Here is an 11,941-nt window from a genome sequence, read left to right on the forward strand (position 1 = left end):
GATCTGATAACTACTTTTTGAGTAATCTTCGATAACGCGTGGTTACTTGACTATTTTTTCGTTGATCTACGTTGTATTACTACGATGTAATTGAAGTCTGTTTTTTTTCGTTTGTGAGCAAACACAATTATTTAGTTATTAAGACTAGTTGCACATTTTTACTAGTTTTTATACATTGCTCAAACTGATAACATAGTTTCTAACGCTAAATAAATATCAAAGACATAGTAGAATAATTTTAAATATCGTAATTTTGGTTTAGAACCTGGGTATTACAATGTTATTGTATACTTACTTTACTGCTAGAAAGGAATAAAACGACAATCTATTTTTGTTAATTCTATTTTTTTTTATATATATACAAATTAACACAATGCATTTGTTAATCATTTTAACAGTTTCGAAAGTCAAAACTTATTCTTTCTAAACCAATTATTATTTCTTAATATGGTACAATTTCAATTTAAGAACTAAATATATAAAGTGATTACTTATTTTAACCGATTATAATTTGTATAAATTTGTAATTTTTGGCGGTTTCTACGCCTTCAAAGAATGAAGAGGACTTGGTTTAATATTTAAAAATAGAAATGTAAACCCGACTCGCGACGATTGAGAACAGAAAAAAATATTGCTCGTGTATTTTTTAGAAATACTGTGAGTATATTGTTGTCTACGCAACCCAGTGTTATTTATCAACCAGATTCTTGGCTTCCGTCAATTATAATTAGCTCACAGAGTCACACCCTCACACCCAATAGCACTTTTTCATCATCATTCATATTATTTTTCATTCATCGAACAAGAAACGTTGGCGTGCTATAGGTAGGTACTTTTACGTAAGTTGGCAGGTTTGATCCGCCAGCGTTCATCGAAAGACAATTCCGACTTAAAGCAATTACTAATAATAACTAATTATTCTTAAATTTCAGAATTATTCAGTTTCGGTTTTAATAATTACGTAGTGGCGAAAACCCGTAAAGAAAATATTAACATTGAAGAAAAGAAATTTCAATCACCACTGAAGGAATGTTGCTCGATAGGGCCTTAGCCATATTAAGACGATCTTACGCAAGCTGAATTGTACAATTCTGTTTTTGGTTTATGATTTCAACTTTCGTGCAACTTTTCTAATCTAATGATAAGGAACCGAACAAAGTCCAGACATTAAGCTCAATTTCTTTGGACTTTACAATTGTTCCAAAGCTTTTCCAATGATGCTAAGGCATTGCGAAAGCTTCTTGCTTTGCCGTTCCTTACATAAATAGCATTTGCTTTTGAACATACGCGGACATTCATTGAAATTTAAATTTTATATTTTTGTCATATGAAATGTGAACCGTCGAGATGAAATATTATTTCAAATTAATATTAATACTAACGATGATCGAAATTATCATTATTAAAAACCTCTTTCTGTTTATGCTACTTGCTTGAATCATTACGACAACAGTTGACAAAACTTATTTGAGGAAAAATTGTATGGAAAATTATCATTTTTTTTTTTAAGTTAGTAGACAATTGTATAAAAATAGGAAATTTAAGATTTAACGAAATACATTTATTCCAAAAGTATATATTAATTCTATACCAGTTGGAAAAAAAATTTTGTCAACTTTTGTCAATGTGATGTCATTTTAAACATTGTGTAAATATGATATCAAATATCATCAATCATATCAAAGTATCAAAATTCCATTTAGATGTATCTAGCACATTTATTAATTATTATGTATAAAATATATATAGTAATATGTACCTAGATGTTACATATTTTTTAAATAAATTAATGTGAATTTTACATGTCGTAATAAAGAGTGCTAAAAAACGAAATAGCATTTTGTTTGTTTGTTAAATTACATATTATTTTTATTTCAAATAGTAATAAGTTGACCAGAGCAACAATTACATGGATAAAAAATATTCAAGTCTAAGTTATTAAACTTAGAATTGATCAATGAGCAGTTTTGTAACTTTTCAAGTAATTCTTTAACTCTAGCTAAATCATTATACCTACTTTCCTCTTTTAAAAATGAGGCTAACTCCTCATCGGCTGCGAATCTTAGGAGGAGATCACGTAGCTCTTCTAAATGACGTTTTAATTTGTCACATTCCTCTTGATAAATTTTTAATTGATTACTTCTTTCTTCTTCTCTTTTCTTTAATAAGCTACGTTGTTGCTGATAAAGTGCGACATATTCGCAAATAGTATCTGTCTCGTTTTGTAACTGCAGGATGATGTGTTCTAATCTATGTTTTTCGTCTGATAGATTAGCAACTTCATCCATTATGTTTAAAAAGCGTTCTTGAAGTTTAACCATAGCATCCTCCTTTTTAATGCAAATACTGTCTAATTTAATTTTTGCATCCGTTACCTTCGTATTTATATCGTATGAAGTTGTTGTCAACAACCTTTGTTCATGCGCCGCGTCATCATTGCTTTTTTCCGTTTCTACTGTTTCTTGTTCATTATTGTCAACATCTGAATTTTGCTTATCATGAACGTCTTTTACTATTATTTCGTGTTTTCTCTCAATTTCTCGATACTCGTTTAGTAATCTTATCATTTCATTATCCTTAGCTTTTAGTTGGTTTTGCATATTTTTTGCACATTCTTCAAGTTCTGCCAATTTTAATGCTAGTCCTTTATTTAATTGCTTTTCGTGTGTCCATTTTTCTGTAAGTTCCAATTTATCCTTACCCTGCAATAAGTATTTATTATTTAATTGCTAAATTGAAGAGTCTGGCCTATGGTTCAGTGACTAGATACATCAATAAATTCATTTAATTTGCTGAGCATCGCTGATTTCTTACATTGTATATAAATTTATCTTTAAAAAATGATTTTGTACTCAAAGTGAACACATAGTTCTAGGAAAACTTGATTATTTCAGTAAATATTATAGGAAAAAGACAAAGAATACTTAAGAATTTAAGTAATATTATAGTGTAAGTAAATAAGCATAAGTGAATTATTCTCAAATTTTTAGAACCTTGCTTGCTTGATATATTATAACTTATTGATACTTAGTGCTACTATGATACTGTGTATTAAATTTGACTAATTGTTGCCATCAGTTCACATCAACGGTTACTTTAAAATAAAACATTAAATCCATACCTTATACATACCATTTTAACAATATCTTGTTCCAAAGCCTCAATGTCACTTTTTAACTTTTTATTTTGTTCTGTTGCTCTTTGTGCAGCTAATTTGTCACTTGCTATATCTGCGTGTAGCTTAGAGATATCAACATTGTCATGCTTATAAATGTTACTATCTTGGGATTCGATTTCTCTAGCTTGGGTTAATTCATTAATTTTTTTTTGACAATCCATATGTTTGTTTTTTAATTCATTGTATTTAACGTTAATTTCCTCTAGTTCATTCTAAAATAAAAAAATATGTTAAGGAATTATAAAGAAGCCAAAATACTATACATTTTGCAGAATTTTTGTTTACTAACATCATATATATTAATACACTAAGGTTAAGATGTTTGCTTCCCTTTTTAGAAAAAAAAAAACTCACAATTACTCCACATAAATTATATATCATTTTATAGATAATTACTTGCTCTACCCGCATCCACAACAAAAAAAATTAAACTATTTAAAAAGGGAGGTTAGGTGCATACCCAACCTCCCTCTAAGAAGAAGGAAGGCTATTTTTTCCCCTTAATGCGGATGAAACTGCATGTCCAAGCTAGTATGTCTTTATTATACTAGATTCTTTTATTAGATCAGTAGGTAATTTCAAAAATAATTTCAGTTGAGGTTAGTGTTCAATTAAACTAAAGATATCCTTAATGTTATTACATTAGTATGGATTGATTTATCTTAAATAACATGGAAAATATTATCATTTGTTTGGTTTGATCAAATACTCAATCAAATAATATTGTGATATACATTAGGTTAGGGTTAAAACAACTAAATTTAGTTTTTTTTATAATTATTATCATACTTACTTTCGCTGCAATATATTGGTTTTGAAGATCTGTGTCAATTTGCACTTGTTTACTCAAGTCACTGTCATTTTTAGTTGCATAGTTTTGTAAACGGATTTCCATTTCACTTATTTGCTCTATAAGACTGTGTTCCCTATTGTAAAGATTTTGTAAATCCTTTGACAGTGTTTCATTTTTATTAAGCTCGGACTTTAGTTGCTCATTCAAATCTCGTACATAATGTTCATAATGTGAATTGATTTGTTCTTTATCTTTTTGCAAAGTCTGTATTTTTAGCTCCAGATTAGAAATCTTTTGCAACAAAGCCTCAGTTTCTTTCGTATTTCCATTACTTTGGTCAAATTTAACAACAGAATCATTTGTCAACTGTTGTATTTGAAGTTGCAACAAGTCAATTTGGTTTTGATAGGTGGATACTTGATTGAGTAGTTGTGAATTTTCAGATTCTTTGGAAGTTAACATTGATTTTGTCAACTCTACTTGTTCAAATAAATTATTTTTTTCTTCATGAAGATGCTGATTTGTAATTTTTAATTGTTGCAGTTCTTTATCTTTACTTGAAGCTTCTTGAACGACCATAGAATATTTTGTCATTAAATTGTTTATGTCAGATTGTAAGGCAATATGCTGTTGTTTACAATTATTGTGATAACTAATTTCTTGTCCATATAGAGTCTCCATATGTGCTAATTTTGCACTTAAATCCTTTATTTGCAATTCAAGGTTAGTTTTATTTGAAATAAGCATTTCGGTGATTACATCTGGTTTTATTTCCGATGTTTTTAGGTCCATTTCTTGGTTATTAAAAAATTCTGCCCGATTTCCGTTAGTGATACTATTTTGATCTTGATCCATTTTAGTAATAGTAATCATATTTAGATTCTCATTTAAAGTTTCCTTAGGTTGTCCTTCTATGTTTTCTTTATGACTTGATGTGACTTTCTTTTCCTGATGGTCTCTCAACTAAAATAAATTTGATAAAATATAATAATTTAATATTTTTTGATAATATATTAGTTTAAAAACCCGTCAAAGTTATATTACCTTTTTTCTTGCTTTTGCCAACTTTTCAGCTCTTATATCCATCTTAAACGTAAAAATGAGGAGAAGTATTTAAAGACAAATTGGAGATGACATTTACAGTTACAACGTTTTATTTTACTATAAAATCATACTTTTATATATATTTATATTGCTCAATTACAAATAAATTGACAATAAATATAACTATTGTAATCTTATCAAATGTCATATATACTCTTTGATGTCAATTATTGTATTGTTATATGATTGTTATGCTGGCAAGCTGTGTTGCCAACCCCAAGAAACTAAAAAACAGCAGATTACCAATAAAAAAACAAACGAAAACAGTAGGTAAAGTAAAAAAAGGCCGATTTCATATTTTCCTCCTATAATTAAAATAATTACCCACTTTTGTTAGTTATCAGGACTCACATACATTGTTAAAGTAACATTCTTTTCCACTTTCATCCTCAATTGCCTCCTCTTTAGTATTTTCAGACTCACGTTTCTTCTTAAAATCATACTTATTGTTGTTAAATTTCTTTAAGTGCCTTTTTGTGCAGTCAAATGAGTAGCAATCAGTTATTATATTTCGGATTTAACCGTTTGCTACTCATCTGAAGATTTAATGTGTATGACCTTACGGTCGATATTTTGATGCGTAATTAAGTTTTCTTGATATTTTTAGCAGAAAACAATCTTTACATGGTGGTGCTACAAGTAAGCACAAAAGTTTCTTCAGCAATTCACACAAAGGTTTAACATTAGTGGATGTTGTCCCATGAGACAGCCATCTAAGGTGTAACGTTATACGTACATTATTTGTGCTGCTAAATTAAAATATGCTTAAATTTAATATTTTAAATACGTGAAATGATTTTTCTTCAAAAAAAAAACATTAATTTATTATAATTAAATCTTGCATGAAAATCTACAGTAGTTTATAAAACACAATTTTATCATAAATTATTTTTTTTCTCTACAAACAAATAATATAAATTCATCAACCGGCATTTATATATTCGTGCGGGCAACATTTTATCTTTTCAAAAATTCAAATGAATCTTTTGTCTCGGGTTATAAAAACGGCAGTACTGGTTGCCGCCGCGTCATTCATTTTTTGAATTTTGTCTCAAGAAAGTAGTTAACGCACATCACACCTTTTATTACGGTCTCTAATACGGTGTCTAATATATTTTTAAGCATCGTAACCGTAATTACTAAAATTGTGTGATCCTTGCTTAGCGTTGTCTCGATTCAACAAATATATATAGTGTCAGTGTTTATCGCCTCCAAACTGGGTTTCGACGTTCGGGTCACCAATTTTGGAAGTTTCCATCTAACCCTTTAACCGCAACGACGAGAGTACACTCCGCCGGGTTTTGAACTACCCGTTCCTGCCGCCCCCGGTCGATAGCGGAATCTTGCCACGCGACTCCCGGGATTATCACCTGCACGGCGAGACAGGAGAGTACCTGAGCCGAACTGCATTTGGAGCTTGTGTGAATTGAGTGCTCGACCCCACCCATATACATACATTTTTTTATCTACCTCACCGGGTTAATTAATATAATATTTTTTTTAATTCATGGTACCCTGGTTTCATTTACATCTTTAATAGACCAGGGGAACCGTGACACTGGCGCCCAACGTGGGGCGTTCAAAGGGGCAACGTGGCCACAACGTGGGGAGGTAACTGGACCCTATACCTGGTCTTCACGCAGGAAGAGAAGAAGTTGCTGGTGGACCGGGGATACGGGAAAGGGGAGGGGTCGCGTGTCTTGACTATCCACGAGGCGCAGGGCCAGACGAGTGAGAGTGTCATCGTCATCCAGACGAGGAGTGGGAGGCTGCGAATACATGACAGCGTTTCGCACGCGATAGTCGCGGTGACTAGACACACCAAGGCCTGTGTCTACTACACCGACTACAGAGATGACGCGATCTGTCGTTTCGTCGGGAGGGCGGCGGAGGCTACGGAAAAAGATATCCTCGAGCATAGTCTCAAGATGGCGATTCATAATAGAGACACCACCGTCGTTGAGAGTATTCTCGAGATGTCAAAATAAAATTCGAATAGGTTGCTTTGCTTGGGAGGAGTAAGTTGGTAATAATATAGACAATATTAAAAAATATATTTTTAAGAAAACGATTATTACGCATGTAAATAATGTAAGATTTAGCTAGATATAAGTATAGTATTATAAGAAAATAATAATAATACAAAAAAAAAGAAAAAAAAGTGGGGAGGTTCAAAATACTTCATCACATTCACAGATATTCGAGATATACAAGAGTATACACAATGAAAACTAAAGATGAAGCCCTTTCAAAATTTATAGAATTTAAAAACGAGGTTGAATGATTTACGAAAAATAAAATAGTATATTTGCAAAGTGACAATGGGACTGAGTATATAAACAATAAATTTGATAATTACTTAAAATATAAAGGTATCAAGAGGAGACTTTCCGCACCATATACGCCGGAACAAAATGGATTAGCAGAAAGAAAAAATAGAACATTGCTTGATAAAGCTGGATGTATGCTAATAGACGCTAATACGAAAGAAGGTTTTTGGGCAGAAGCAATTATTACAGTTAACTACTTAGCGAACCGACGTCCTTGTAGCAGCATTGATAATGCGACTCCATTTGAAAAATGGGTGAAGAAAATTCCATCTGTGAGACATTTTCACATATTTGGGGCTAAAGCATTTGTACTAAATAAAGGAAAGAAAAATAGAAAATTTGCAGCCAGAGCAACAGCTGGAATTTTTATCGGATATTCCGAAAATTGTAAGGCGTACCGGATATATAACCCAAAAACAGACAAGGTGATAATCAGTAGAGACGTTAAAGTGCTAGATAAAATGTTTTATGAGAACGAGATGGAAGATGAACAAAAACAAAAAGAAGTAGATAAAAAGGAAATAGAAGTTATATTTTTTCCAGAAAAACAAAATAAAGAAAACGATGATGAGTTGATAAAAAATGAAGGAAATGAGTCAGAACATGAATTGAACAATGGTGAATTATTCCTAGATGCAACTACAGAAATAGACGAAATAGATAACGATATGCGTACAGATAATGAAGTCGAAGCAATGATTAGTCAGTACAAAAAGACAGAAAAAACCACCAGCATGGCATCAAGATTATGAGATGGATGCTGAGCAATCATTCTTTTATGAAATAGATGAGAACAGTGATGAATGGGAAGATGCAATAATAAACGAGATTGAATCTCATTTTAAAAACAATACTTGGACAATTGTACACAAAAACGAAAGCAAAAATTTGATAGATAATAAAATGATATTGAAATATAATTATAATGCACTAGGAGAAATAGATAGACGAAAGGCACGACTCGTGGCGCGTGGATTTAATCAGAAAGAAGGTATTGATTACACAGAAACATTTGCACCTGTTGCTAAAATGAGTAATATTAGACTACTCATTGTACATGCGATTGAAAATGACATGAAATTATCCCAATCCCATTTTTAAACGGCGATATACATACATACATATAATCACGCCTCTTTCCCGTAGGGGTAGGCAGAGACCACTTCTTTCCACTTGCTACGATCCTTACATACTTGTTTCGCTTCATCCACTTTCATTATTCCCTTCATACATGCTCGTCGGTTTAGGGTACTCTTGACCTGGCCTTTTTTCAAGACGTCCCCGATTTGGTCTTGAAATGTCCGCCTAGGTCTACCCCTTCCAACACTTCCACTCACACTCGCCTTATACACTTTTTTCGTCAGTCGTTCTTCATTCATTCTCTCGACATGACCAAACCATCTCAGCATACCTTTCTCAATTTTTGTCACTACATCTTCTTTCAGACCACACCGTTTCTTTATCTCACTATTTCTCATCCTGTCACTCAGTTTAACCCCTATCATACTTCTTAACGCTCTCATCTCAACTGCATTTATTCTGCTTTCATGTCTCTTCTGCCATACCCAACTTTCACTTCCGTACATGAGTGTCGGAAGCAACACCCCCTCATGCACAGCCAAACGAGCCTTTTTAGACACCTTCCGACTGCTCATAAAGGAGTTCAAAGCTCCGTTCACCATGTTTCCTGCATTCACTCTTCTTTCAATATCACTCTCACACTTTCCATCTCTTGTAAACTTCGAACCCAGATACACAAACTCATTCACCTGTTCAATTTGTTCATCTCCAATCACGATATTACAATCTGTCACTACCTCATCTCTTTCAAACACCATCACTTTCGTCTTCTTTACATTCATCTTCATTCCCTTTCTAACAAAAGCTCCACTCATAGCAGTTACCATCTCCTGCAACTCCTCGGCCGAGGACGCAAGTAGTACTTGGTCATCAGCATAGAGAAGACATTTGACGAGTAACTCACCCATTCTCAACCCACTTTCATTCTCTTTTAACCCTGTCAAGCAATTGTCCATGAACAAGTTAAACAGCCACGGTGACGCTACACATCCATGTCTAACACCTTTTTCGATATTAAACCATTCAGTGTATGCCCCGTTTATCCTCACACAGGCACTAGAATCCCTATAAAGAGATTGTAGTGCTCGCACGAGTGCGCCGCTCACACCGTACACGGACAATGCTGACCACAATTCATTCCTCGCCACTCTATCATAGGCCTTTTCCAGATCCACGAACGCGCAATAGACCTTTTTGTTTTTTGCTAAAAACTTTTCGGCTATGCACCGCAAGGAAAAGACCTGATCCGTACATCCCATTCCCTTTCTAAATCCCGCTTGTGCATCCCATACTTTTTCATCTGTTTCATTCACAACCCTTTCAATCAACACTTTCGCATACAATTTACCGACGAATCTGAGAAGGCTTATACCGCGGTAATTTATGCAGTCCTGCCGTGACCCTTTTCCCTTATACAACGGCACGATTACGGCTTTGCACCAGTCTTCCGGTACTTGCCCATTTCGCCAGCACAAATTGAAAAGGCAGTACAGCTGGCTAGCCACTATACCCTGTCCAGCCCTCAGCATCTCGACGGTGATCCTGTCATACCCTGCAGCCTTACCTAATCTCATACTTTTCAGCGCTTTCACTATTTCATCCATGCTTATCTCACTTTCATCGACATTTATACTACTCTCAATGGAAGGTGCCGGATGTTGTACCTGCACTTCCTCTCTTTCAAACACACTTTCAAAATACTCTTTCCATCTCTTTAACACACATTCTTCTCCATTTATAACGCTCCCATCTTGACTCCTGATTGTGCTCAGCTCCGAGGGAGAAATTTTTCCTCTGGCTGTTTTGATGGATTTCCAGAAAAACTTAATGTTTGACTGGAAATCTTCAGTGAGCCTCCTATCAAAATCATCCTTTCGTTCTTCTTTCTTTCTAGACACAACTTCTTTCGCTACTGATTTCAATCTTTTATACTTCGTTCTTGCTTCCTTTACCTCGTCATCCGTTGCCTTTTGAGCCTTTTGGTTAGCTTTTGTTGCTAACCAATCCAACCACGCTTTCTTCTTTTCTTGCACAGCCTTTTGTACATCTTTATCCATCCACACATTATAGTTCTTTCTTCCTTTCCTTCTTTTAGCTACCCCGCACACCTCAATAGCACTATTCACGACCCCTTTCTTAAAAGTCTCCCACAAATTCTCAATCACACCTATCTCTTCTATGCCTTTAAAACTTTCTTTCAGTTTCTCTACATACTCATCTTTCTTTTCCTTTCCTTGTCGATATAGACGAACAAATTTACATGAAGATGCCGAAAAATTTGTATAAATACTTAAAAATTATAATGACAAACGGAAAAGATAAAGAATTAATAAGAAAAGCAAAAGAAATGATATTAGCTATAAATAGATATAAAAATAATGGGATATGTCAACTAAATAAAGCTATTTATGGGTTGAAACAAGCAGGACGACAATGGTTCTTAAAGTTACATAATAAATTGATGGAAATCGAATTTAAGAACTCTGCAGCAGATCCTTGCTTATATATCTTAGATGAGGGAGGTAAAAAACTATTTGCAATGATTTATGTGGATGATTTAAAACTGGCTATATGCCAGTATTAAATCATCCACATTCAGACAATCTGTTAAAAGAGGTAAAAATGAAATTAGAAAAAGCTTTTCAATTAAGAGATATGGGTACAATACACCATTGCCTTGGCATACAATTCACCCATGTAGGGGGAGAAATGAGATTATCACAGACAAATTATATAGAAAATTTAATAGAAAAATTCTAAAAAGAATAGCCGGTTTCAACGCCGATGGAAATAGGTTTAAAATTGGAAAGAGTACAAAAAGAAGAAGAAATAGAGAACATACCATAGCAGGCTCTGATTGGTTCTTTGACGTATCTAGCTATAGCTACGCGACCAGTGAGTTTACAGTAAGTTATTTGAGCTAATATAATACTTGTTTTGGAAAAACGCATTGACAAGCTGCAAAAAGGGTTTTGCGTTATTTAAACAGCTGTTGGAAGATATTGAAGTGGCTAAACAAGCTGTACCAATTTATAATGATAATTTAGCTGCACAGAAATTAGCCAACAATTTAATGACTGGAAAAAGGTCAAAGCATATAAGTATAAGGGAACACTTTATAAGAGACTGTGTCCAAAAGAAACTAATAATGATCCAATATAAGGACACAGATAATATGGAAGCTGATCTTTTAACAAAGGCCTTAACCCAGCCAAGGTTAATGAAACTACTGAAGATGATAGGGGTCAGTCAGACCTGAGGTTACACCCCAAGATCCTCGTGAGGGGGAGTGTCATAGAGAACACTGTCTAGCTATAAAATTTAAATATAAAATTAAGATGAATATTTTTGATAGATGTCGATGAAAATAAAAATTGTGTCAGGTCGTAATAATAAAAAATATAAGTTGAAATACATTAAACTATGCTTATTTAAACAAAGGATTTTATTAAAGAT

General features: G+C 33.4%; 1 protein-coding gene across 1 annotated transcript; it reads right to left on the reverse strand.

Moving 5' to 3' along the window:
• Positions 1–326: 326 nt before the first annotated feature.
• Positions 327–5,354, reverse strand: LOC123669418 (golgin subfamily A member 2). The gene is made up of 4 exons (XM_045603024.1): positions 5,016–5,354; positions 3,972–4,934; positions 3,133–3,390; positions 327–2,702 (listed from the first exon to the last, which is right to left on the reverse strand). Exons 1-4 carry the CDS (start codon positions 5,055–5,057, stop codon positions 1,875–1,877), a joined length of 2,091 nt encoding a protein of 696 aa, XP_045458980.1. The 5' UTR covers positions 5,058–5,354; the 3' UTR covers positions 327–1,874.
• Between the last annotated feature and the right edge of the window lie 6,587 nt (positions 5,355–11,941).

This window comes from Melitaea cinxia, chromosome 3 (genome assembly GCF_905220565.1).
Source record: "Melitaea cinxia chromosome 3, ilMelCinx1.1, whole genome shotgun sequence".
Classification (NCBI taxonomy): Eukaryota; Metazoa; Arthropoda; class Insecta; order Lepidoptera; family Nymphalidae; genus Melitaea; species Melitaea cinxia.

What these genes read in the sequence shown, in the direction of transcription:
- LOC123669418 (XM_045603024.1), bottom strand. Translation starts at nt 5,057, where the DNA reads ATGGATATAAGAGCTGAAAAGTTGGCAAAAGCAAGAAAAAAG. An exon ending in ACCAATATATTGCAGCGAAA is followed by an intron (nt 3,391 to 3,971) that starts GTAAGTATGATA and finishes TTTTTATTTTAG; the next exon opens with AATGAACTAGAGGAAATTAA. An exon ending in AACAAGATATTGTTAAAATG is followed by an intron (nt 2,703 to 3,132) that starts GTATGTATAAGG and finishes TACTTATTGCAG; the next exon opens with GGTAAGGATAAATTGGAACT.